This window comes from Erithacus rubecula (assembly GCF_903797595.1).
Source record: "Erithacus rubecula genome assembly, chromosome: 28".
In the NCBI taxonomy this organism is placed as follows: Eukaryota; Metazoa; Chordata; class Aves; order Passeriformes; family Muscicapidae; genus Erithacus; species Erithacus rubecula.
Genome location: NC_136680.1, coordinates 3,420,360 through 3,447,362, shown reverse-complemented (window position 1 = coordinate 3,447,362; position 27,003 = coordinate 3,420,360). Strand labels below are relative to the sequence as shown.

Sequence of the window (27,003 nt, the reverse complement as noted above, 5' to 3'; positions counted from 1 at the left end):
AAAAAACCCTTAAATAATCAGTTTTTCAAGATGAAAAAGGAAATATCCAGAAAGGGGCAAGGTGGCATTTCCTCAAAACCAACAAGGTGCAGGAAGGAGGGTGGACAAGGATTATTTTCCAAGTTCTGACAGCTCAAATTGAGCATCCCAGTCCTAAATATCAGCAAGGAATCTTAGTGGTGGATATCAGTGTAAGAACAGCTGAGCTCTGGACTAGATTGCTTGGAGAGAGAGAGATCTTGGGAGATCTTTAGGAACAGGCCAGACAAAAGCCTCTCCAAAACCCTCCAGGTATGATTCATTAGCTCTCCCAGCCCTGGGAATAGACTGAGGACTTCCATCCCTATTTTTCTGTGATTTTCTGATATTTCTGGCTCACACAGCACATTTTCTGAGCTGCCAGATGGAGGGATGGAGCAAACATAGCCTGTGAGTGAATCCTGAGGCTGAGGGCTCCCTTGGAGGGGTAGAGAGACTCTCTAGACCAGGTTCATATTTCTGCTCCAGCCCCACCTCCTTGCAGCATTCTGGCAGTGTGGAAGAGCTTCCAAAAGGGAATGAATTCCCATTTGATTTATTGCTGGGTGACCCTGCCAGAACAGTGCTGTGGGTTATTAACAGAAATGAGAATCTGACTCATTATATCACAGAGTCTAAAGTTTCCAGCCCACAGCCAGCAATCTGAGCTACACGAACTCCTGGTCCTGAGCCCTTTGTTTGGACATGGGAGCTCTGCTCCAGTCCCAGGGGATTTGGTGGTGCTCACAAAGGGTGAGCTGGGTGCTGCTGGCTCTGGAGGAATCTGGCATCCCCCTGCCCTCCCACTCCTCAGGGCAGCAAGGCCAGGACAAGCAATGGCCCAGCAGCACTTGGAGCTGGGAGAATTCCATCCCCAGGCCGTGTTTAGCTCTGGAGAGGCACCAAGGGCTGTCTAGAGGAAAATGCAGCCAGGCACAGAGAGGGACAGGGGGTCATCCAACAAACTCTCCCCTGCCTGAACTCTGTCCTTCTGCCCTCCAGAGTCATGGACACAGCGAGGATGAGGGAGGAGGGTTTCGGGGTCAGTGAGGACAGTGAGGTTGGGATTTGGGCAATAGGAGTCTGGAATGTTTTTAGTGGTAGAAAGAGGGCTGGACTTGCCATGGGAGATGTTTTCCAGTGCTCTGGGTGATCACTGATCCTCTTGTGCCATCCCTCATCCCCATCAGGCTCCACTCCAGGAGGGCATCACCCAGCTGGGAAGGAAGAGACAGAAAAGGGTCCTCAGGTGCAGGTTCCTGCTGAGGGGGCACTGCACTGATCCCCCCTTTGGGTGCTGTGGCAGTGACTGGGCACAAACTGGGACCTGAGCTGGTTATGGGGTGAGCAGAGATGAGGAGGAGGGAAAGAGGTGACTATGAACACAGTAACGAGCTCCAGGCCATCCTCCTGTCCTCCACTCCCACATCCCCCAGGAATTCCTGTGCCTGCAAGGTTTGAACACCCCCAGCACAGCTCTCACCTCACTCCAGCTTTGGATGCCAATACCTGGACACTCTCCCATTGACTCCTCTTCCCATCAGCTGGACATGCTGGACACTCTCCCACTGACTCCTCTTCCCAGCCACAGGCAGGGAGCAGAGCTCACCCCACACATCTCCCACAGCCTGCTGGGCTTCAGGCTCAGCCAGAGGAAAGTCACCCAGTTCCTAGTCACAGAATCACAGAATATCCTGAGCTGGAAAGCACCCACAAGGATATCAGAGTCCATCCTGGTTCCTCACAGGACAGTCCCAATCCCACCACGTGTTCTTTGTTGGAAGCAGAGGATTACATGGTCCATTTTCAAAAATATTCCACATTTTGAGCTACCCAGAAGGGCCAAGCAGCTGGAAACCTCCAGGGAGTAACCCAGCCTGGCCAGGAGCTGGAATCCCTGTGTTTCACCCCTTGGGCTGCAAGAGATCCCAAGGATCCATCATGTCCCTCCATCAAATAATCACAGCCAGGAGAAAACGATGAGCAGAGAAGTGACATTCTCTTGTGTCAGAGGAACTGCCAAAATTCTGGGTCTTCATCAGGAAATCCCAGAATGGTTTGGACCTTAAAATTAAGCTTATTTCACTCCCTGCCATGGGCAGGGACACCTGCCACTATCCCAGGGTGTTCCAAGCTCTGTCCAACCTTGGACATTTCCAGGGGTCCAGGGGAAGTTTTCCTGGGGAGCCCCCTGAGCCCAGCAGGAACAGAAGCGTCCAGAGGGACCCAGATGTGCAGGAATGGACCCAGATGGCAGGAATGGACCTGACCCAGATGGGCAGGGATGGACCCAGATGGGCAGGAACTGACCCAGATGGGCAGGGATGGACCCAGGTGAGCAGGAATGGACCCAGACGGACAGGGATTGACCCAGACGGGCAGGAATGGAACCAGATGAGCAGGAATGGACCCAGATGGACAGGGATTGACCCAGATGGGCAGGAATGGAACCAGATGAGCAGGAATGGACCCAGATGAGGAGGAATAAGCCCAGTGAGCAGGAATGGACCCAGATGGGCAGGGATGGACCCAGGTGAGCAGAAGTGGACCCAGATGAGCTGGTATTAAGCCAGATGGGCAGGGATGGACCCAGGTGAGCAGGAATGGACCCAGATGGGCAGGGATGGACCCAGATGTGCAGTAATGGACCCAGATGGCCCTGCTGTCACACAACTCCTCCAGAAACCAGCCCCAGGCCGTGGCTGTACCTTTACCAAGCATGGTAGGAGCTGACAGTGCAAACCCTCCTTGCTCTGCAGCTGACCCGTGTGAATCACACACAGGATATCCAGACCAGCTCCCCCACAAACCACAGGGCTCTCTCAGGACCTCTCACCACCCCCTTCACCAGCCCTGTGTCACGTCCAGCAGCCCCTAGGGTCAGCAATGGGACAATTCTCAGCCTCCTGTGCCATCCAAGCCTGGCTGCTGGGAGGTGCCAGGCAGGCCTGGAGCTCTACAGAGTCAGAACATCCCTTTTGCAGCAGATGGATTCGGGGCAGCACACGCTGTCCCCCCAGAGCCCTGCCCCGGGCTGGGATGACCTCCTTCCCCCACCCCACAAAGCCAGCAGCATTTCCAGCTGGCTCCCCGCCCCAGCCCGGCCAGGGTAACCTCACAGTACCTCGCTTGTGTTGGAAAAGGTGGAGCCGAGCCAAGAGCAGCAGAATTCAGAGCAGGAGGAAACCCCCCGGCACCGGGGGCTGGCTGCACACACTGCCCCATTGAGCTGCGGGCGGGGAGGGGACAGCGACAGCCCCGGCAGGGAGGGACAGTGCCCCGGGAGCTTCTCCCCACCCACAGCCGGCAGAGAAGCTGCTCCAGGTGGTTCTTCCATGGAGAAGCCTCGGGAAGTCTCACAGGACAGAGTTCCCCACTCCCCACCTTGGCTCCTGTCCCTCCTTTTTGGGCACCACCCAAAAGCGCTGTCACATCCCAAAAACACCGCTGGGGCAGGGCAGGGTGTGCCTGCACCCAGAGCTGTGCCTGCACACAGGGAGGGGGATGACAGCCGAGAATTTTTACTCCCAGATTTTTGGGACCATGTTTGAGCCATGTCAGGCACATTTCTGTCGCCTGCTGGTGAAGTTCAGCTGATGAGACACCACATTCCTTGGAGAAACTCAGAGCCAGGATTTGGGATGGAGAAACACAGAGCCAGGATTTGGGATGGAGAAACTCAGAGCCAGGATTTGGGATGGAGAAACGCAGTGCCAGGATCTGGGATGGAGAAACACAGTACCAGGATTTGGGATGGAGAAACTCAGAGCCAGGATTTGGGATGGAAAAACTCAGAGCCAGGATTTGGGATGGAGCTCATCTTGTGCTCCCAGCAACTTTTGGTGTTGCTCAGCCCTTTCAGGTAGAGGGAATGTTGCTGTGACGGTGGAGAGCTGGGATCTGGTGGGATCCCACTGGGATCTGCTCCTCCTGCCTGTCACTGCCTGACAGGGGGATCCACTGAGGCAGCAAAGCCTGGGCTCACAGCAGAGACTGAGCCAGTCAAAGAATACAAAACTAAAACAAATAAGGGAGCAAACCTGGGATGATCTCACTGAAGTGACCAGTCCCAGGTGTACAAGGGGCTGGGATGCCCCATCCAGGCTCTGCTTCAGATTTTAAACAATTGAGATTTTCCCAAAGCCTCTGGGTGTTTGCCCCTCTCTGCATCTCTGAGTTCCCAGCTGCTGGGGATGGTCCTGAACTGCTTGGGGAGGTTTTTTTGGGGGGAGGCTGAGCTCAGAGCTGAGTGCTGCTGTATTTGAAGGGGTTTTTGGGATCCCACAGGGATCCCACCGAGACTGAGTGGGTGGAATAGGAAACAACTCATTCATAACTCAGCAAGGCAAGGCTGTGATTTCCAGAGGACTTTAGTGAACACAGATGTCCCAAGGCATCCACCACCATCTGGCTGGGTTTCCCCTGCTCTGTGGGTTCCTGTAGTTCAGTGTTTGTGCAGCATTCCTCCACAGCTTTCATCAGTCCCCAGAAATTCGGGGTTAATCAGCAAAACCCTAACTGTGAGAAGCCCCCAGTGCTCTGTGCACCTCAGTCACTCCCCTCTGTTCCCTCTGCAGCACGGGGTGATCGTGGCAGATGAGGAGGAATATTTCATCGAGCCCCTGAGCCCTGGAGCCAACATCAGCACGGGGGCTGAGGGCAGGGGCAGCCCCCACGTCGTGTACAAGCGCTCCTCCCTGCAGTACCCTCACATGGATGCAGCCTGTGGAGTGATGGGTAGGTGCTCCCACCACCCCCTCCTCAACCCAGCCCAAAACAGCCTGGGAAAATCCTGGCAGAGCAGGTTCGCTCTGCCCCACATGGCAAACAACCAGACTTATCTCCTGAATTCGAGATTTTTCTGTGTTTATTTTTACCCATTTCTGGCAGCCTGGGCTTTGGGAAGGTCCTCTCCTCTCCTCTCCTCTCCTCTCCTCTCCTCTCCTCTCCTCTCCTCTCCTCTCCTCTCCTCTCCTCTCCTCTCCTCTCCTCTCCTCTCCTCTCCTCTCCTCTCCTCTCCTCTCCTCTCCTCTCCTCTCCTCTCCTCTCCTCTCCTCTCCTCTCCTCTCCTCTCCTCTCCTCTCCTCTCCTCTCCTCTCCTCTCCTCTCCTCTCCTCTCCTCTCCTCTCCTCTCCTCTCCTCTCCTCTCCTCTCCTCCTTGCAGCAGGGCTTTAAAATCTGTAAATAGACCACAGAATAGAAGAGGAAAAAACACCTCTTGTTTTTCTTCAGAAGAATCCTCCCAGATTTGGCCAATTTGCAGAGTGTTGGGAAATCACAGCTCACATGTGCTCAGCACAGCCTTGGCTTCAGGGTTTGGCCACTGTAGGTCGTGTCCATGTTGGAATAACTCTGCTGCCAAGGAGGATCAGGTGGAAAAGGCCCTTGGAGGGTGGGATGTGGGGTCTGGATCAGCACAGGGGGCTCTGGGGGAAGTTTAGGGGGAATGGTGACAGCACAGCAACCCCATTTCTGCACCTACAGGGCTTTGACCTCCCAAAGGTCCCACAAACCTCTCCCCACGTGCCCTTCTGGTCCCTGCCCTTCCCACCAGGGTGTCCCAGAGTCTGGCTGCAATCCCTGGTTCTGTGTACAGGCAAAGTTTCACCATCTACCCAAAACACTGCAGGTCCAGAGGATGCCCCTCCCTCAGCTTAGAGAGGCTCTGTGGGGCTGAGGGGAGATCCCAGCCCTGCCTTTGCATGGAACAGAGCTCCTGTTTGGTGCCACCTCAGGGTGTCCATGTACTGCCCCAGCAGGGACACCTGACCAGAGGAGGAGTCACAGCTGAAGGCATTGTCACCTTCTCTGAGTGCCCCCAGACCCACCAGCACCCCTGGAGCCCCCTGTGCTTCCCTGGCCTCTGCCCATCCCAGCACCCAAAGCCACTCTGGATGGAGCTCCAGCTCACTCCCCTCCTGCTGACTCCCTGCCACATTCCCCAGCTTCCAGAAATAATTCAGCCTGCTCCTAATTGCTTCTTGGAAAGCAGAGATGTGCAGTGGGAGCCACGGGCCAAAGGAATTGAGAACAACCACAGGGCAATGGCTGCAGCAAGGCCACCCCACCCTCACCCTGCTGGCTGTGTCCTGTCCTGTCCAGCACTCCTGTCCCTGACACCCCCAGGAGCTGCAGGAGCTGGAGCTGAGAGGTTTTGGGGCTGCCTGATGTTCCCAGCCTTGCTGGGATGTGATGATCCAGCCTCAGGGCAGGGGAAAGGATCCAGCTGGATCTGCTGGAGTCTCCCTCTCCTGTCCTGTGGTGGTCTCCAGGTGAGGATTTGGAGCTTATTTTGGAGCTGGGGACATCCCCAGGCTGGGCTCAGCAGCACTTGAAGCAAAGTCCCACAAAGCTGCTGCTTCTGTGGAGGCTGCAGCCCTTTCTGTGGTGGAAAAGCCAAGTCCTAAATCCAGGTCCTGGAAGGAAAAGGAAAGAGAAAAGGGTCTGCAAGAGCTTCATTTTCAGGTTCTGGCTGTGTAGTCTCTAAAGCCACCCTGGGGCAGAGATGAGGGCAGCCCAGAGGGTTTTGGGGCTGTGATGGGCTGGGCACAGATCTGCTGGGCAGGAGGGGACAGGGGGAGCCAGGAGAGGTGCCAGCAGAGCTGGCAGGAGCCTGGGGACAGCCCTGGGCTGCCTTTGGGACATTTTCTAGGTGAACACATGGTGCACAAATCTCAGAATCACAGAATGGGTTGGAAAAGACCCTTAAGATCATCTAGTCCGACCTGTGACCTAACACCTCCCCACCTCAACCCTGGCACTGGGTGCCACATGCAGGCTTTTTTTAGGCTTCCAGTGACTCCACCACCTCCCTGGGCAAACAATTCTACTGCCCAGTCCCTCTTGGAGTGAAGGATTTTTTCCTGACATCTATCCTAAACTGTGGGAGTCTCTGTATCAAGGTGGATGGTCCTCAGGGACACACTCAGGTGCTCTGTGTAAGCTGGTCTTAAATTTGAGTTTATTGTAAGGGTGTGGATATACAGAGTCCTGCTAAGGGCTGCCAGCCACAGCCCAGAGCAGGACAGAGAGAGAATGGGGATAAGAGAAAAAAGTGAGAGAATAAGAGGGTGAGGGGGTAAGAGAGGCAAGAGAGGGGTGGTAGCAGTAAGAGAGCAATTTTCCCATTTACAATACAATAAATCTTTTTCTATGATGTATATTCTAATTTCCACTAACCAATCTAACACAAGATACAAATCCTATAGCATTTACATACAGCCTATAAGAATCATTATATTACATAGTGTGTTATACTTTAAAAACTACTTTTTGGACCCCAGCAGGGTCTTCTCTGACCTTTGGACCTGCCCTCCAGTAGAAGATATTGTTCTGTTGAGAGGGGATTACTTTCAGCTGGCCATCCTATTGTCTTCTAGTTATTTAGTAAGCTTTGGTATTGGTATTAGTTATTTGAGGTTTAATATCTCAAAGATGGCTTTCATTTCAATCTCACTTATGGTTTCCATATTCTCAGAATCTAAGCATTCATATTTGTAAGGTTTTCCTGGTTCATATATTGGTAAGGTTTTCCTGGCTCATATATTGGTAAGGTTTTCCTGATTCATATATTGGTAAGGTTTTCCTGATTCATATATTTGTAAGGTTTTCCTGGTTCATATATTGGTAAGGTTTTCCTGGTTCATATATTTATAAGGTTTTCCTGGTTCATATATTTGTAAGGTTTTCCTGATTCATATATGTGTAAGGTTTTCCTGGTTCATATATTGGTAAGGTTTTCCTGATTCATATATGTGTAAGGTTTTCCTGGTTCATATATTGGTAAGGTTTTCCTGATTCATATATTGGTAAGGTTTTCCTGATTCATATATTTATAAGGTTTTCCTGGTTCATGTATTGGTAAGGTTTTCCTGATTCATATATTGGTAAGGTTTTCCTGGTTCATATATTGGTAAGGTTTTCCTGATTCATATATGTGTAAGGTTTTCCTGGTTCATATATGTGTAAGGTTTCCCTGGTTCATATATTTGTAAGGTTTTCCTGGCTCATATATGTGTAAGGTTTTTCTGGTTCATCCTTCCCAACACTAAACTCCTCCTGGTGCATCTTGAGATCTCCTCCACCACCTTTCCTCCCCTCAAACCCACCCCTCCACCCCTGAGCTCTCCTTCCCGAGGGCACAGAACCCATCCCATTGCCTCCCCAGACGAGAAGCCCTGGAAGGGGAGGCACTGGTGGCTGAGGACACTGAAACCCTCCCCTCTGAAGCCACCGGGGAACCACAGCCAGAGGGGGCAGCTGCCCCTCAAGAGGTCGGTGAGCACCGAGCGCTACGTGGAGACGCTGGTGGTGGCTGACAAGATGATGGTCGGGTACCACGGCCGCAGGGACATCGAGCAGTACATCCTGGCCATCATGAATATTGTAAGTGTTACACCCCACTCCTCTAAGACAATGAGTTTGGGATGTGTGAGCACCAGCCAAACGGCGTTTAGATGGGTTTTTTTCTGTGTTGGGAGAGTTAATCCACAAATGCCAGAGGTGGCAGAGGAGTTCTTTTTGGTCTGTTTGAATAAAGGGGGAGGCTATGCGGAATAACCCTGGGGTCTCTCCAATTTTTGGGGATGCAGCCTCCTTTTTATCCCAGTTTCCTTCTCTCTTTCCCCTTGGCTGAGGTACTTGAGAGGCACAGACATCCCAAACACCTGAGATTCCCCTCTAATGTACAACCCTCCCTTTTATTTTTAAATTCTTATAGAATTCATTATTTCCCCCATTGCTCCTTTCATCTTCCAATATCCAATTTAATTTTTCAGCAAACTTACAGTTTGTTTGTACAGACAAATATATTTTCCCATTCATCAATCAGTGGAATCCATCCCATTGCTTGTTTTATCTCTCAGTGCTAACCTTATCTACCAGCAGATCTACAGCTTGTTTGTAAAGACAAATGTGACATTCCTCTCATCCATATTTTGCTGCCTAGTTGTTTTTCTGCATATTTTGCTGTTTCTTGACAATCTTAGCTGGTTTTCTATATATTTCTTAGTTTAAACCAATGTTTATATATTATATATTATATCTATATTATATATAGATATTTGTATAACAAGTGCACAGAATGAGCCATTTTTAAATGTTTTTCTGCAACTTGTTGAGACCCTTCAAAGCCACGGAAACACAAATTGTGCTAAATCAAAAGAGAAAGAGCTAAAAAACAAAACACAAAAATTAAATTCAAAAATTAAAAATTGATTTTTAAAAATTAAAAAATTAACTTAAAAATTAACACAGAAATGCAAATTAAAAAATCCAAAATGAAAGTAAGCAGTAGAGTTCTAAACAACCACCAATCATCATTCCTAAAAAGTTCGTACAAAGCACATAAACAGCATAAAAGCACCAATCAAAAAATGCCTAATCACATAAACAGTTATCTTAAAATGTAAAATTAAAACTTAAAAATAAACAATAAATCAACTTCTGCATGATCATATTAATTTACTGTCCAAAAGTTTCTCCCACATGCACCTGGAGCCTCGTGGGCTGGGGGAGAGCTCATCACCCCAAATATCCCTGTTGGGAAAAGGAGAATTTCCTGCACTATTTCAGAATTTCACAGAATTTCACAAAATTTCACAGAATTTCACAGAATTTCACAAAATGCCCAGGTTGGAAGGGACCTTCAAGATTCAGCCCAACCCAGCCCTAACACCTCAACTAGACCATGGCACTCAGTGCCACATCCAGTGTTTTTTAAGCACATCCAGGTATGGTGACTCCATCACCTCCCTGGGCAGATGATTCCAGTACTTTATCACTCTTTTTGTGAAAAACTTTTTCCTAATGTCCAACCTGTATCTCCCCTGGCACAGCTTGGGACTGTGTCCTCTTCTTCTGTCAGTGCTGCCTGGTGAAAAGACACCAAACCCCAACTGAGCACAACTTTCAGGGAGTTCCAGAGAGTGATCAGGTCACCCCTGAGTCTCCTTTTCTCCAGGATGAACACCCCCAGCTCCCTCAGTTTTCCTCACAGGGATTTTGTTCCAGCCCCACACCAGCCTTGTTGCTCTCTGGACATACTCCCTAAACTGAGGGGCCAGAACTGGACACAGCAGGGAAATCAGGTCTGTCCCAGGCTGGCAGTGGTGTCTCCCCAGGCTTTGGGGTCACAAATCCTGCCAGGCTGCAGCTGCTGAGCACTGGGACCCCAGAGCCTGCAGAGGTAAACTCTGCCCCGTCTGACCCCGGGCTGCGAGAACAAAAGCCTTTCTTTGAGCAGCATCTCTCAGCTCAAATTAGCATTGCAAATGCACTCAGGCAAGCTGAGAAACACATGGGAAAGCATAAGGACAGGGGGCTCTCACGCTTGGGGGCTGAGCAGGGAGAGGGGCGGCAGAAATCCCCCCAGCTCTGCTTCTGCTCGGGGTTCTGCTGCCCGCAGGGTACCAGGCTGGGCGCATTAAAAGCCTGAATTGGCCGCGCTGGATCCTCCTGTGAGGTGAGATGGGTTTGGAAGTTCTCCATCAAGCCTCTGAAAGCCCCTCTGTGACGGCTCTTTGTCCCGTCCTCCGCAGGATCGCTTTTCATGCTTTGCATTTCTAAAGCCGACGCCAGATTTTCAAACAATCCCGGTTCGGGCGCGTTTCATCTGCTCCGAAACACCGGCCGGGTTTGGCACGTTCCTGGGGGATGCTGTGCCCTCCCCTCAGCAAAGCTCCATCCCTGGGCTGCCCAAAATGCCCCCACCTGGGCTGCGGGCTGCGGGATTTTGGCTTCCCTGCTCGGAGACAGAGAGCTCAGCCCGTGGTTTAGGGGATTCTGCTACTCAGTTAGTGATGAGTCCCATTTGCATCCCTGCTTCCCAAAAATGTTGTCAGGAAAATTAATCTACAAACATCAGAGATTTATGTCCAAAAAGGAGACAGAGGAGTCCTGTAACTTTATTTGAATAAAGGGAGAGGCCATGGGACATCCCCCTGGGGTCTCTCAAGTCTTTGAAGGACACAGCCTCCTTTTTATCCTAGTTTCCCTCTCTCTTACCCCCTTGGCTGAGGTACTTAAGAGGCACAGACTTCCCGGAACACCTGATACCTGAGATTTCCCTCTAATGTACAACCCTCCCTTTGAATTTTTAATTCTTATAGAATTCATAGTTTTCCCTCATTGCTTCTTTCATCTTTCAATATCCTATTTCTTTTACCAGCAAACCTACAGTTTGTTTGTAAAGGCAAATCTCTTTTCCCATTCACCAATCAGTGGAATCCTTCGCATTGTTTCTTTTATCTCTCAATGCTGGTTTTATCTACCAGCAGATCCACAGCTTGTTATTAAAGACAAATCCCTCATTGCTCTCAGTGTTGTGCTCAGATTCCAGCCCCAATTCCCTGCCCTGCCCAGCCCTCCCCAGCTCACCCAGACACAGAGCTCATTTTTAAGACTCCTCTTTTCTTGTTTCTTGGAGGTCAGGTTGCCAAACTTTTCCAGGACTCGAGTCTGGGCAATATTGTCAATATCCTGGTGACCCGGCTGATCCTGCTCACGGAGGATCAGGTAAGCTGGGCTTTGCTGAGCCTGTCCTGTGTCTGCAATCCCCTTCAGGAGCTGTGTGTCCCCCTGGATGTCACTCCCAGGGATTCCCCCCAACCTGGCTGCTCCACATCCACCCAATGCCCTGTGAGGACTGGGCTGAGGAGACCTCTGGGAATCTGATTTTTTCCATTATATGGTGACTTCAGGGAGGTTTAAGCAGATTTAGTTCTCCTAAAGTCTCACCTTTCTTGCTTTCCCACGGCCTCCATGAGGATCTGGGGGTGTCTGGAGTGGTGTCAGTGCTCTGCTGGTACAGAATGGGCAGTGCCTTCCCACCACAGCTTTCCTGGGAATGTACTCTCCTATTGCTTCCATTCCAGCCCACGCTGGAGATCAACCACCATGCTGGGAAATCCCTGGACAGCTTCTGCAAGTGGCAGAAATCCATTGTGAACAGGAACGGCAACGGGAACGCCATCCCTGAGAACGGCATCGCCAACCACGACACAGCCGTGCTGATCACCAGGTGAGCCCAGGATGGATGATGGATGGATGGATGGATGGATGGATGGATGGATGGATGGATGGATGGATGGATGGATGGATGGATGGATGGATGGATGGATGGATGGATGGATGGATGATGGATGGATGGATGGATGGATGGATGGATGGATGGATGATGGATGGATGGATGGATGGATGATGGATGGATGGATGGATGGATGGATGGATGGATGGATGGATGGATGGATGGATGGATGGATGGATGGATGATGGATGGATGATGGATGGATGATGGATGGATGATGGATGGATGGATGATGGATGATGGATGGATGATGGATGGATGGGTGATGGGTGAATGGATGGATGGATGGATGGATGGATGGATGGATGATGGATGGATGATGGATGGATGGATGGATGATGGATGGATGATGGATGGATGGATGATGGATGGATGATGGATGGATGGATGATGGATGGATGGATGGATGGATGGATGGATGGATGGATGGATGGATGGATGATGGATGGATGATGTATGGATGGTCAGAAGGAAGGAGGACACAGAGAGGATGACAGGGACAGTGGAAGGGATGGTAGAGCAGCTGAAGGCCACAGGATGCTGTGGGTCTGGGGGGCACAGGGAGTGCTGAGCTCCCCAAGTGCTGCTGGCTGTGTCCAGGATTGTCCCCCACAAATCCCTACTTGGGCAGAGGCGAAACATCCTGGGAGACCCAAAACCAAACCCAACATTATCCTGTGCCTTCCCCAACTCCTGCAGAGCAGAAGAAAGTCAGGAAATGGAAGTGCTGGACAGGAGCCTCCAAATGGGAGCCGCTCCCTTGATCCATGTGCTGCTCTCCTGCTGCACTTCCCGCCCGAGCCTGGAAAATTCCATGGATGAGATCCCACAGAGGAGCCATAGATTTTCCCAGATTTTCCTCCTCCCGAGGGGGCTGCAGCTCTTTGGGATGCAAACGCCGGCTCCGAGCTCTCCATCGTCGCTCCAGATGTTTGAGGCAGCCCGGAGCTTGGACAGCGCCCGGCGCATCCGGCCCCATAAATTCCCGGTGTCCCGATAAGATCTTGCTGAGCTCGGGGCTTTTTTCTCCTGCGGGGACGCGTCAAAGCCGAGCCCCCGAAGGCTTTGAAGGCATTCGCTCAAAACAAAGCAACAAATGTTTTGTTTCCTGCCGAGAGGAGGGGAGAGGTTTGGGCACTTGCAGGGAGTGTCAGGGCCAGAGGGACAGGAGCCATCCCCGGGAATGTGTCGCAATTAACCCTTTGTGTGCTGCCCCTTCTCACTGCCCACCCTCATCCCTGAGGGGTCAGTGGGGTGAGCGGTGCCAGAGGGTCCTGCCAGGTGTCCTTAAACCCACACTAGGGTCACAATCCTTGACCTGCCCAGTGTCCCCAAACCCACACTGGGGTCACAATCCTTGTCCTGCCCAGTGTCCCCAAACCCACTCTGGGGTCACAATCCTCAATCTTCACCCTGTGGGTGTCCCCAAACCTGCTTTAGGGTCACAATCCTCAGTCCTGCCCAGTGTCCCCAAAGCCACTCAGGGGTCACAATCCTCAGTGAGCCCAGCCTGGCTCTGGGGTGGCCCAGCCCAGCTGGCCCCAGCTCCCCCAGCTGACCCCACCCTACCCAGCTCTCAGCCTTTCAGCTCAGATTTGCAAACCCCAAATGTTTATCTTTGCAAGGAAATGAGAATAGTCCCTTTCTAACCCAAACTGGTCTCATTTGGAGCTGCCACCCTCTTCCCATTTTGGGGACGCTGCATTTCCATCTGGAGAAGGTTTTTGCTCTCCTTGTTTTACCTTTCCTTGTACCCAGCTAATGATGTGCAAACAGTGGATTCCTTCATGCAATGGCTGGAAGTCGAGGCCAGGAACAGAGGGAAGAGTCACCTTGAATCAACCCAGATTGGATTTGTTTGGAAAACTCTCAGTAAAAAACTGAACTGAAAAAAAATAGATAAAAAAAAATCACTGGAGTGTTTTCATGAAACCACAGTGGGGTTTGAAATGGAACATGTTTTCAAACTGAGATTTTTTGTTTTTTGTTTTTTGTTTTGTTTTGTTTTGTTTTGTTTTGTTTTGTTTTGTTTTGTTTTTAATCAGAATTTCATATGCCCCTGGATCCCTGGCAGTGTCCAAGGCCAGGCTGGATGGGGCTTGGAGCACCCTGGGGTAGTGGAAACTGTCCCTGCCCATGGCAGGGGGTGGAATGGGATGATTTTTAAAATCTTTTCCAACCCAAACCACGCAGAGATTCCATGTTTCTCTGTTTGATTGATATAATTTCCTACAAGAGACCTGAGCTTGCAGAGCAGGGTTTGGTCCTGTCCTTGTCCCCTGTGCCCAATGGCTCCCAGGAGTGCTGGGGGACAGAACTCAAACCCACAGAGCTCCAGTCTGGAGTAACCTGGTCCCTGCTGATTTATGGAATCATTAAGGTTGGAAAAGGCCTCCAAGATCATCAGGTCCAACCTTTGACCGAATTCTCTTGCCCACTATACCATATCCTGAAGTGCCACATCTGCTCAAGTTTTTAACACCTCCAGGAGTGGTGGCTCCACCACCGCCCTGGACAGCCCATTCCAGTGCCTGATAATCCTTTCCATGAAGAAATTTTCCCTAAAATCCCATCTAAACCTCCCCTAGCACAGCTTGGTGCTTTTTTCTCTCCTTCTGTCCCTGTTCCCAGACCCCAACCCCTTGGCTGTCCCCTCCTGTCAGGGAGCTGTGCAGAGCCTGAGCCTCCTTTTCTCCAGGCTGAGCCTTTTTCCAGCTCCCTCAGCCTCTCCTGAGGCTCCAGATCCTTCCCCAGCTCTATTCCCTTCACTGCTTATTCTCTACCACCACATTTCATCAAAACCAAGCTGAGCCTGGCTCAGCTCTGCCCCAGAGTTAAAACCCTCAGTGAATCTCAGCCTGGGCAAAGTGAGTGTTGTCCTGCCTGGCACCATTGGTGCTTTCCAGCCCAGAAATGTTCCACAGGATGCTTTGGAGTGGTTTGGATGTGAACACATTGATGAAATGACAACTCCCAAAATCAGAAGTGTCCCTAACACTGCCCTCTCTCCCCCCCAGGTATGACATCTGCATCTACAAGAACAAGCCCTGTGGCACCCTGGGTGAGTGCAATTCCCACAGCCCTCAGCTGCTCCCAGCAGCACACAGAACTCTGGTGTGATGAGGGTGGGCTGGGCCATCCCTTATCCCACCTGTGCCACCCCCCCATCCCACCTGTGCCATCCCCTATCCCACCTGCCATCCCTTATCCCACCTGTGCCATCCTTATCCCACCTGTGCCACCCCCCATCCCACCTCTGCCACCCTCTATCCCACCTGTGCCATCCCTTATCCCACCTGTGCCATCCTTATTCCACCTGTGCCACCCCCTATCCCACCTGTGCCATCCCTTATCCCACCTGTGCCACCCCCTATCCCACCTGTGCCATCCCTTATCCCATCTGTGCCACCCCCCATCCCACCTGTGCCATCCCTTATCCCACCTGTGCCATCCTTATTCCACCTGTGCCACCCCCTATCCCACCTGTGCCATCCCTTATCCCACCTGTGCCACCCCCTATCCCACATGTGCTGTTTCCCTTTCCCACCTGTGCTAGTTGAAGTTGTTTCATCCCTTTCCAGCTGTGCCATTTCCTTTTCCTATCTGTGCTATTCCTTCCCACCTGTGCCATCCCTTTCCAGCTGTTTCATCCTTTTCCCTCCTGTGCCATCCCTTTTCAGCTGTTTCATCCTTTTCCCTCCTGTGCCATCCCCTTTCTAGCTGTGCCATTCCCCTTTCCCACCTGTGCCATCCTTTATCCCATCTGTGCCATCCTTTCCCAGCTGCTCCATCCCATTTCCCACCAGTGCCCTCACTTTGAAGCTGTTTCATCCCTTTCCACCTGTGCCATTCCCCTTTCCACCTGTTCATTCCCCTTCCCAGCTGTTCCATCCCCTTCCCAGCTGTTCCATCCCACCTGTGCCATCCCTTCCCAGTGAAGGTGAAGCTCCTGCCCCAGCACCAGCAGCAAGGCCAGGATCAGATCAGTGGTTTCCAGCCTCTCATCCCTTCTGAGAATGCTAAACGAGGATGGATGGCCCTGGAACACTCCTCTTTCCATCCCTGGACCAGCTCCAGCCTGATGATTAAGAACCACTCATTTTTAGGGCTTGTCCATGGCTGCTGGAGTATTCCTGGCTGAGCAGGGAGAAATCTGACAGTTTTTGATGACTGTAGAGGGAATTCTTTATTGACACAGCCAGACCCTGCAGCCCTCTCTGGCTGCAGCTGCTCCTTTGTCTCGCCCTGGTCTAGACTGAGCGGGCAGGGAGGGATTTCTGCTCTGAATCACTGCACTGCAAAGGGCAGAGCTGCTGCATCTCTGACCCCTGAGGCTGTACAGGGAGGGAGGCTGAGGCTGGAGGAGCTGGAATGGCTCAAATCATTCCCCTGGCACAGCCAGGCCCTTCCCTGCCCAGGGCAGTGGCACAGTTTGTGCAGAATCTGCTGCCACAATTCAGGGGGATTTCAGCATCATCCAGTCCTCCCAGTGAGCCATGCTGGGTTCCTGGTGGGTGCCAGGCAGAGCCAAGGTTGGATCCTTGCTCAGCTCTCCCTGGCAAGGTTTGGATGGCCCAGAACTGGTGCAGCCCACCTGAGATTCCCCCACCTGGTTTGTGCCAAGGACTGCTCCTCTCTGCACAGTTTGGATATGAAATTCAGAGGATTTTGACCCTTTCTTAGCATTTCTGGGTCTGTCACTGTTAATTTACCATCAGTGCTGAGTGACCATGACCTATAAGAGACATGAGTCCATCCCAAAGCCCAGAGCAATGTTGAGAAGGAACTGGCTGTGCTCAGTGTTACAGTGTGTAAGATCCACTGAGGGTTTTAACTCAGCCTGTCCTTTAACTCTGGGGCAGAGCTGAGCCAAGCCAGAGGTTTGGTTTTGATGAAATGTGGTGGTAGAGCATGAGCAGGGAAAGGAATGGAGCTGGGGAAGGATCTGGAGCCCCAGGAGAGGCTGAGGGAGCTGGAAAAGGGCTCAGCCTGGAGAAAAGGAGGCTCAGGCTCTGCACAGCTCCCTGACAGGAGGGGACAGCCAAGGGGTTGGGGTCTGGGAACAGGGACAGAAGGAGAGAAAAAAGCACCAAGCTGTGCTAGGGGAGGTTTAGATGGGATTTTAGGGAAAATTTCTTCATGGAAAGGATTATCAGGCACCCTGTGTGACAGCTCTGTCCCCTCCCAGGCCTGGCCCCCGTGGGGGGGATGTGTGAGAGGGAGAGGAGCTGCAGCATCAACGAGGACATCGGGCTGGCCACCGCCTTCACCATTGCCCACGAGATCGGCCACACGTGAGCACCCCACAGCCCCTGGGGGGCTGCAAACCCTGCCTGGGGGACACCCAGCTGTGCCCAAACCCAGCTGAGCTCCTCTCTGTGCCTTGCTGCCCTCCAGGTTTGGCATGAACCACGACGGGGTCGGCAACAGCTGCGGCTCGCGGGGACAGGAGACGGCCAAGCTGATGGCTGCTCACATCACCATGAAAACCAACCCCTTCGTGTGGTCCACCTGCAGCAGGGATTACATCACCAGCTTCCTGGAGTAAGGAATCCACCCCTAACCTTCCTCCAGCCTCACCAATCTCTTGTGAGAACCCCCTGTTGAATTTAGGAGAGGCACAAAGAATACAGCAACAAAGTTCCTTTGTGCTCTGGAGAAGCAAAAATCCACGAGCAGAAAGTCTTTATTTAAAGGAGCATTACACTGATATAAGGGGGTTTGTGGCAGCAAGGATAGAAATTATTCCATTGGTCCAGGAGAGGTGACACCCCTCTCATGTCTCTCACACACCCTGCAGGTGCACAATCATTTTTATAATTCTTTTCTCTTATGTTTTCCTTCAGAAATGCAAGCTGCTTCCCTGATTCCCTGCAGAATCCACCAACAGACCCCCACATCCCCTAGCACCTCCTGTCTTGTCCCCCAACACTTCATTCTGTCCCCACAGTCACATTCTTTCCTTCCTTCAGACTTCCCTGGGTTTTTCCTGCCTGTTGAACATCTAAACCCATCATGTTGTGGCTGAGAGGGCTTTATTTGGGTTTCCCACATCCAGAAACTTCATGAATAGATCAGTCTCCCCTGGAGGCATTTGGATGGTTCTGAAGTCCAGCCAGGAATGGCAGAGAAGGGTTGGTGTGGTGGGGAAGGAGGGTCTGGGGACAGCATTGGGTCTGTGTGGTGCAGGCACTTACTCCAGGCAGTGAGGAGGAATTTTCAGTGTGAAAGAGCAAAGATCTTGGTTTTCTTTTTCATCCAAAGCAGCTTTAGGAGCTTTTTTAGGAGCAGCTTTTTTTTAGTTATTGTTTCAGGAGAAGCAACAGGACAAGGGGGGATGGATGTGAACTCAAAGAGTGCAGTTTGGATATTAGGAGGAATTTCTTTGTTGTGAGGGTGGAGGTGCCCAGAGCAGCTGTGGCTGCCCCTGGATCCCTGGGGACATTGGGGCTGGAGCAGCCTGGGACAGTGGGGGTGTCCCTGCCACGTCAGGGGTGGAAAGAGATCAGTTTTAAGGTCCCTCCCACCCCAAACCATTCCATGATTTAGGCTCCTAAACCCCAGAGTTGAGGCTGTCACCATGCCTGAATCAAATCCTTGGCAAGGTTCAGGCAGCCCCTGGGTTTCTATCCCAAACCAATCCTTTGGGATCCATTTTGATGAGATTTTTTTGTAGGACAATTGCACTTCCCAAAGGAAGGACTGGGCAGGGCTTGAGGGACGAGTGGAAGCAGCACAAGTGTGGGGTCAGTGTGGAGTGAAGCCTCCAGGGAGCCTGAAGAGCAGAACAGCAGCCAGGGCTCCTCCCCAAGGGGCTCCCTGTGTCCTGCAAGGCCTGGCCAAGCCTGGCTCAGGCAAACCCCACAGCTGGCAGCTGCCAGCCCTGTCCCCCTGGCCGGTGACCCGGCGTGCAGCACGTGGCACAGCCAGGCTGCTCGTCCTCTGCTGACCCCAGCTCCTGGCAGGCTTGGGGGAGGATGGAGAGTTCATCCTGCTCCTCGTGCTCCCTGCTGGCCTCCCCAGCTCCAGGAGCCTCCTGTGGGACACAGTGTGTGCAGGGTTTGGGGCTGGGGGTGATGACAGCAGCTTTGATTTAGGGGGAGTGAGGAGAGCAGCGAGGAAAGGGGAGGGAGAGGAGTTTCTGGCTGAATTTGGATGCTCCTACAAAGCTCTGGCAAGCAGCAGGATGGGCTGGGAAAGGGGGGCTCCTCTCAGCTGGGGCTTCACAGCTGGGTGGGGGCAGCTCCTCTGCAATCCACTGCCCACCTGAGGGTGCTGGGCACACCTGCCTGGGCACACCTGCCTCCACTCTGCCACAGCAGCAACCAGGGGCTGCAAGAGCCTGCAGAACAGCTGGAGCTGTGTCAGGCCTTGGCAGGGAGCTCAGGGAAAGGTTCTTCCCCCCGAGGGTGCTGGCACTGCCCAGGCTCCCCAGGGAATGGTCCCAAGGCTGCCAGAGCTGCAGGAGCGTTTGGTGTAAGAGCTTCAAATGAGGAATGCAGAGCTCCAGGCGGGCTCGTTAAATGCTGTTTATTGTATCTAAATGATGCAGCAATTCACGGGTCTTGGCCTTTTCAGCCACAGCTGTGGGTTCCTCTGAAATCTTCTAGTTCTGGTTACAATGCATTATTTACTTTTCATTTCAGAGCATCTTAAAACATGACATCCAGTCAATATATTTACTATTACCTATAGCCTATCATACCTACTAACATTACCATATTAATGTTTTGATTTTCCAGTCACAAAGGTTAGTATGTTACACTTTAAGCAAGAAGTTGTTTTTCAGTTTTCTTGCAGTGGAAAATTTTTAGATTTTTTTCTCTACTTGCAACATGGCATTCTTTTTGTCTGTGAAAATCCTTTTGCTTGGTAAAAGCAAAAGGTGGATTCCTCCTTTGCTCTAAGTCATAAAAGCCCCTTCCAACTCACCTGCTCTTTGCTTTCTTAGTTACCCAGTAAAACTCACTCAGCAATTCTTTCTTCTGCATCAAAACTTGCTATCATTTCTATTCCTTCTTCAGATTCTACATTCAAAAATCTTTCGGTTATACATATATATCCGTGAGACCTTCCTGTCAACTTCTCATCCTTCCCAACAGTTTGGACACTCTCAGGGATGCTCAGGCTGGGATTGTTGGGGGGGGCTGGGCAGGGACAGGGGCTGCACTGGTGATCCCTGAGGATCCAGCTCAGGATATTCCAGGATTCTATGAACCCTGCAATCAACACTTCCAGAGTTACCTTGAAACCAGGATTTGCTTTCCCCAACCCAGATTTGCCCCACGCTCAGCCCAGTGGAGTCAGGAGCAGCAGCCGCTCTCCCCCTCCTCAGTGCTCTCTGTCCCCTCAGCCTTGCTGAGCTCTGACTCTCCCTCTCTGCTTTCAGCTCAGGGATGGGGCTGTGCCTGAACAACGCTCCCCCCAAGCAGGATTTCATCTACCCCACGGTGGCCCCAGGCCAGGCGTACGATGCCGACGAGCAGTGCCGCTTCCAGTACGGAGTCAAATCCCGCCAGTGTAAATACGGGGTAGAGAGCCTTCCTGCTTTACTATCGGTTCCTGGAGGAGGGGTGGGGGGAAGGGAAGCTCCCTGGGGCTGCCCCTGCTGCCACATCACTGTCCTGCCCCAAACCAGGGCACTGCTGAGCTCCCGGTGAGCTCCGTGCTGGCAGAGCGCACAGGAGGGGGTGTCCCATCCTTAAATGTTGGTCCCAGCTCAGTTTGGCTCAGATTAATCCCATGGTAAGAGATTTCTTGTCTCTTCCTTGCCTGCTGCTGGTCCCCAAGGTCCCCTTCATCCCCTCTCTTTGTACAAGGTTATATTTTCCATAATCCTTACCAGCAGTCATTGTGCTGCTCACATAAACTCAGGAAAAGTCTTTGTCCCAGTGAGGTGAGGGATGTTGCTGCCCACCTAACCCCCCTCCCCTGCCACCTCACTGCCATCCTATGCTGTCTGAACCCAGGAAAACACTGAAAGGAAGGGCTGGTCCAGGAGAAAAAAGTTTTCCTGGGTCTGAACCTGGCTCTTTGCTGTTCTCAATGTCCTGAAGGGTCTGCAGAGTGGTGAGGGAACATCTGTTCTTGAGCTCTTTAAAGCACATTCTTTTGGGGGAAACAGAGGAGCCAGCAGTGGGATCACAGGCAGCAGGGGCACATTTCTCCATGGAAAGGGTGGTCAGGGATTGGCAGGGGCTGCCCAGGGAGGTTTGGAGTCCCCACCTTTGGAGATGCCCAAGGAACGCCTGGGCGTGGCACTCTGGGCTGGTTGAAAATTCGGGAGTCGGTCAAAAGTGGCACTCAATGATCTCAGAGGTTTTTCCAGCTCCAAGCCATGCCCTGAAAAGCTGTGAAGGAGCAAACTCAGCAGCTCAGGGTTTGGTTTCTGTGTCTCTGTGCAAAGCCCAGCCCAGCTGTGCCGTGGCAGTGCCCTGGTGTGAGCCAGGCTGGCACTGGGAGCCTCCAACACTGCCCAGCTCCTGGTGCTGCCACCAGCTCATCCTGGTGACAGCAGGGCAAGGTTGATGCCTTGAGCAGGACTCAGGAGTGCTTTGAACATGGCCCAGGGCTCAGAGCCTGCTGGACACGGGGCAGATGTAGCAGGAGCAGTCTGACTCCAAAGAATTTGCTTTTCCTATTCGTGGTGTCCCATGTCAGGTGCCACCCACTGGGGTCTGTGTCCCTGCTCAGCTGAGGGAATGGGAACCTCCCCCTGTCCCCCAGTTAATTTTTAGCCCAGGCAGATATTCCTATGTCTGATCACATCACTTGTGTGATCCAAGGGTCACACAAATGTCCCTGGGTGATCCCTCCAGCCCTGTTGTGGTTTGGGAGAAGCCCAAAGGTTTCTGTATGCAGGAAAATCTGGGTCATCAATGTGTGAACCACCCATCCTGTGCCCCTGGAAACAAACTCCAGAGGGATGGGGCCAGCAAGGCAGCATCCCTCCCTCCAGGCCAGGAGAGGGGGTGACTGATGGGTGTCATGAGGATGGAGAGGATTCCAGGCCAGCTTGGAACAACTTCATCTAGTGAAGGTGTCAGTCTTTCCCTTACACATTTCAATTTCTTAATACTGAAAACACTCAGAAAACAATTCAGTCAGTCATTCAAAACTGTATTATTTTTTAAATAGTCATTTACTAAGGGTTGGAACAAGGTGACCTTTCAGGTCCTTTCCAACCCAAACCAGCTGAGAGGTCACCAGGAAGCCCTTGGTGACAGGGACAAGGGGCTCCTGCTCCCCAGAGCTCTCTCTGGCTCTGCCAGAGCATCCCAGAGGGGTGGATGCCTGGAGAAGGGACAGACAGACATCTGCAGCTGGCCTTGGGGAAGGGGTTGGGAGCCAAATTCCCTTTGCAGCTCTGGTGCAATGAATGATATCAGATCACAGCCCCTGCATGGATCCCTCAGGGCTTCCCTTTGCCAACTCTCCCTGGGGCACTCTGCTGTCCCAGGGCTGGAGGGGAGCAGAGCAATCCCCAGATCATCCCTCCACCCTCCTGGCAGGGAGGATTCCCAATCTCTGATCAGCCACTCCTGGGGATGGGCTGCTGCTCTGGGATTGCTGCTCTGGGGATGCTGCTCTGGGGTTCTTGCTCTGGGGCTGCTGCTCTGGGGTTGCTGCTCTGGGGATGCTGCTCTGGGGATGCTGCTCTGGGGTTCTTGCTCTGGGGTTGCTGCTCTGGAGCTGCTGAGGGGCAGGAATGAGGGATTGGAAGGTGGGATCCAGCCCAGAGTGAAGAAGGTGCTGTCACCTCACTGGGGACAGGCAGATTTGCCTGCTGGTCACTGCTGCCCTGGGACAGGAGGGGGATGATGGTAACTGTGCCAGGCAGGAGGGAGCCAGAGCGTGCCCAGGTGGCCAAGAATGCCCAGGACATCCTGGCTCGTGTCAGGAATGGTGTGGCCAGCAGGAACAGCAGGGCAGGGACTGTCCCCTGAGCTGGCACTGCTGAGGGATCTCAGATCCTGGGTCATTTTTGGGACCCTCACCCCAACAAGGACACTGAGGGGCTGGAGAGTGTCCAGGGGAGGGAACAGAGCTGGGGAAGGGGCTGGAGCTCCAGGAGGGGCTGGGGGAGCTGGGGAAGGGGCTCAACCTGGAGAAAGGGAGGCTCAGGGGGCCCTTGTGGCTCTGCACAGGAGGGGACAGCTGGGAGGGGCTCAGCCTTGTCCCAGGTGACAAGTGACAGGACAGGAAGGAATGGCCTCAAGGTGCTCAGGGTGGGTTTAGGTTGGGTATCAGGAACAATTTTTTTCACTGAAAGGGTGGGACAGGCATTGTGTGCCCAGGGCAGTGGTGGGGTCCCCTCCCCTGGAATGCCCTGTGGCACTTGGGGACATGATTTAGTGCTGGGCCTGGCAGTGCTGGGTTGATGGTTGATGATCTCAGAGGGCTTTCCCAAGGTGAATTGCACAATTCCATGGCAGTGGCAGCAGGGGTGGCAGCTCAGGCTGTCCCATCCCAGGACAGTTTCTGTCACTGTGTAACATCTCCTGGATCATCCCAGTCAGGACAAGCTGCTCTAAAAAGCAGGAAGTTTTCCACAGGAACAGGAGCAGGATGGGGACCAGGCAGGACACTCAGAAATGAGATTTTAGGAGTTCCTTTGCAGTGCTGAAGTCCAGCCTGAGGCATTGAGTGCCACAGGAGATGGAAAGGGCCTGGACTTTCTGATTTCACTTTTGGGTGGGTCCTGCGATAGCCAAGAGAAGATTTTCATTTCCTGGAGCTCTAAGAGGTCAGGATGGGCTGAAGCTCAGGGTTTGTGGCTCAGGAAACCTCCTGGAAAGAGGTCTGGAGTCACCCAGTGGACACAATGCACCCAGCAGACACCCAGAGGTGCCCAGCTCTGAAGGGCTGGCTCTGGATCTGGCATTATTGTGATGATTTCAAAAAAACCAGCTCTAAAAATTCCAGAGGAATCTTTGGGATTCTCAGTCCAGCACCTCACACTGTGAGCAGGGACATCCCCAGCTGTGATGTGACATAGGATTAGGAGGAAGGTAAAACAGGCTTAACTTCAAGTGGTAAAAATGGAAACTTTACTATTAGAAACTATAAGAAAAAAAAGGTCTCAGAATAAAACTTTAGATTACTTTTCTTTCCCTCACACATTTAATATTTTTTAATACTGAAAACATTCAGAAAACAATTCAATCAGTTTATAATTTTTAAAATAGTCTTTTTACTAATTCATTGGGAGAGGAGATTTCTCTTTAGTTTATGGAGATTCCTCTACAAGGAGCATTTTCTGTGGTCTTGACATCACAGTGATTATTTGCCTGGAAGAATGGAATTCTGATTACTATGTAAAACTTTTTGTAAATTAACAGGTTTTTTAGAACTATTATTGAGGACTATATTAACTGTGGGGCACACTTTAAGGATTAGAACAATCCAAACAAAAGTTTTCTTCATCTTTGAAAAAGCAGGATTTTTTTTTTCTTTTTCTTCTTCCCTGGGGAAGCAGCAGGAGGTCTTTATTTTTATTTTTTTCTTTTTGCTATTCAAATTTAAGGGATATTTTAACATCTATTTATTTAACACTAATGCTTTTGTTCATATTTATAGTTAGAACAGTTACATCCACCCCATAATATCTTTCTGTGTTATAGGGAAACAAGAGTTATAGGGTAGCTGAGGTGTCCAAGGGACAAGGGCAGGCTGGGGATCAGCTCTGCCACCTGAGCCTGGGGTGAGGACAGACAGAGTTAAGAGGAATAAAATGGAATTTATTGAATTTATTGATGGGCTTTCAAAGGCTACACCCTGACAGTAGCAGTGCCACTGCCTGGATGGCTCCAGGGTGGAAGAAAAAGAGAGCTTGGTCAGATCTCACATTTTTATAGGTTTCAGTCTATTTGCATACAGAAATCAACTGTCCAATTAATAGCCTCAAATAATGAAGTTTCATCATCCTTGCTTGCTTGCCTGCCCTCCTCTTTTCACATTGTTGATGCAAAGGGCCCGAAGTTTGAAGAGACTGAGTCCCCAGCTGGAATAGAATTATTTTGTCTTCACTACCCAAGCACAACAGAAAAATTTAACTGTGGGAATCCCCAGAGCCAGGGAACCTGTCTTGGTTTGAGGGACAGGTGTCTGCCAATAAAGGCAGAAGTTTCTCTTTGAAATGGAGAATGTAAATCCCCTCCCTCCAAATTATCATTATGATTTTGAAATTAAGGGGCTCTCAGGCAAAGATACAGGAATTACAAATAACAGTTCTTTACTAGGAAAATTCAAATAGAAATGCAGTATTACAAAGAACAATCCCAACCCTGCCAGAGTCAGAATCCAAGCTGACACCCGTCAATCAGTCGGGGTGGTGGCAGCAGTGCCATTCAATGGTGGCTGCATCCTCCTGCAGTGGCAGATGAGGTTCAGCTGGAGCAGTGCTCCTGGAGAAGGTGCAGTTTCCTCTGAAGGTGCAGGGATGATGTGGAAAGGTCTGGCTTTCCTCTGGAATCCAGTGGAAAGATGGATAAGTTGCTGTCCAAAATCTCAGTTTTTATCTAGGTAGGAAATGTTTGGCTCCTCCCCTGGCTGGAGCATGTCCCAGTGGGATGATGTAATTTTATCAGTCATGCACTGGGACTCAATGGCCATGAACAGGAGATATATCCTGGAGGGAGGATGGGCTGTGGAAAGATAAAGATGATTGCCCCAGCTGGCCCATTAGCAGCTAATGTGTGCCAGGTGATAAAGATCACTGCCACACCCAGTTCTAAACAATGGCCCATTAACAGGAGATATTTCCTGGAGGGAGGATGGGCTGTGGGAAAGATGAAGATGATTGCCCCAGCTCATTTAAAGGTGGCCCATTAGCAAATAATGTGTGCCAGGAGATAAAGATCACTGCCACACCCAGTTTTAAACAATGGTCCATTAGCAGGAGATATCTCCCACAGATACTAGAATCTCTGCCACACCCAGTTTTTAACAATGGCCCATTAACAGGTGATACCTCCTGGATGAAGGGTGGGTCATGGGAAAGATAAAGATGATTGCCCCAGCTGGTTTAAACCTGGCCCATTAGCAGATAATATGTGCCAGGAGATCAGGGTCACTGCCCCACCCGGCTGCAACAGATGGTGACAGAATCCACACTTCTGGCCACATCAACCCAACACAGAACCCCACAAGTGCTTAGGCTGAGCTCAGAGATGGGGGACAGCTGGCAGGGTTTGATCTTCTTGTTCCCACTATGCTGAAGACATTCGGTGTCCCCATGTCCCTCTGTCCCCATGTCCCACCCAGCTGGTGACGCTGCCCCTGGCACAAGCAAATCCTAATCTGGGTTTTGTTTCTTTGTCTCTCTCCTCCTCCCTGCCAAATCTCCCTCTCTGCAGGAAGTCTGCAGCGAGCTGTGGTGTCTGAGCAAAAGCAATCGCTGCATCACCAACAGCATCCCCGCAGCCGAGGGCACCATCTGCCAGACCAACACCATCGACAAGGGGGTGAGGCAGCCCTGGGCACTGCACCAAGCTGGCACCCAGGGGTTGGGTCCCTTTTCAATCAAAATTGAGATTATTGTTTGCACTGGGAGCGTGGAGTTTATTTAGGAGCAGCCAGCAGCCTGTCCTGACTGCCAGAGCTGTCCTGGAGGGAGGCTGGGATGGGCGAAAGAGCCCAGAAACCACCACAGGGTCAGCTCAGAGCTCAGCTTGTGCAGGGCTGGGATGTGGGATATGGGATAGAGAATATGGAATATGGGATAACTGCCTTTTAACCAGGGTTTTTTCAAAAGAGAGGAGAGGAGAGGAGAGGAGAGAGAGAGGAGAGGAGAGGAGAGGAGAGGAGAGGAGAGAGAGGAGAGGAGAGGAGAGGAGAGGAGAGAGAGGAGAGGAGAGGAGAGGAGAGAGGAAGGAGAGGAGAGGAGAGGAGAGAGAGGC

The 27,003-nt window shown here is 51.6% G+C and overlaps 1 protein-coding gene across 2 annotated transcripts in view; it reads left to right on the top strand.

Moving 5' to 3' along the window:
• ADAMTS10 (ADAM metallopeptidase with thrombospondin type 1 motif 10) overlaps positions 1 to 27,003 on the top strand; it is a 70,882-nt gene that overhangs the window by 21,438 nt on the left and 22,441 nt on the right. For both annotated transcript variants that reach the window (XM_079328530.1, XM_079328531.1), the window contains exons 4-12: positions 4,596 to 4,755; positions 8,186 to 8,403; positions 11,449 to 11,532; positions 11,892 to 12,037; positions 15,121 to 15,164; positions 17,292 to 17,397; positions 17,501 to 17,647; positions 20,493 to 20,634; positions 26,461 to 26,568. In XM_079328530.1, coding sequence (XP_079184656.1) covers positions 4,596 to 4,755; positions 8,186 to 8,403; positions 11,449 to 11,532; positions 11,892 to 12,037; positions 15,121 to 15,164; positions 17,292 to 17,397; positions 17,501 to 17,647; positions 20,493 to 20,634; positions 26,461 to 26,568 — 1,155 coding nt within the window. The remainder of the gene's footprint in view (positions 1 to 4,595; positions 4,756 to 8,185; positions 8,404 to 11,448; positions 11,533 to 11,891; positions 12,038 to 15,120; positions 15,165 to 17,291; positions 17,398 to 17,500; positions 17,648 to 20,492; positions 20,635 to 26,460; positions 26,569 to 27,003) is intronic.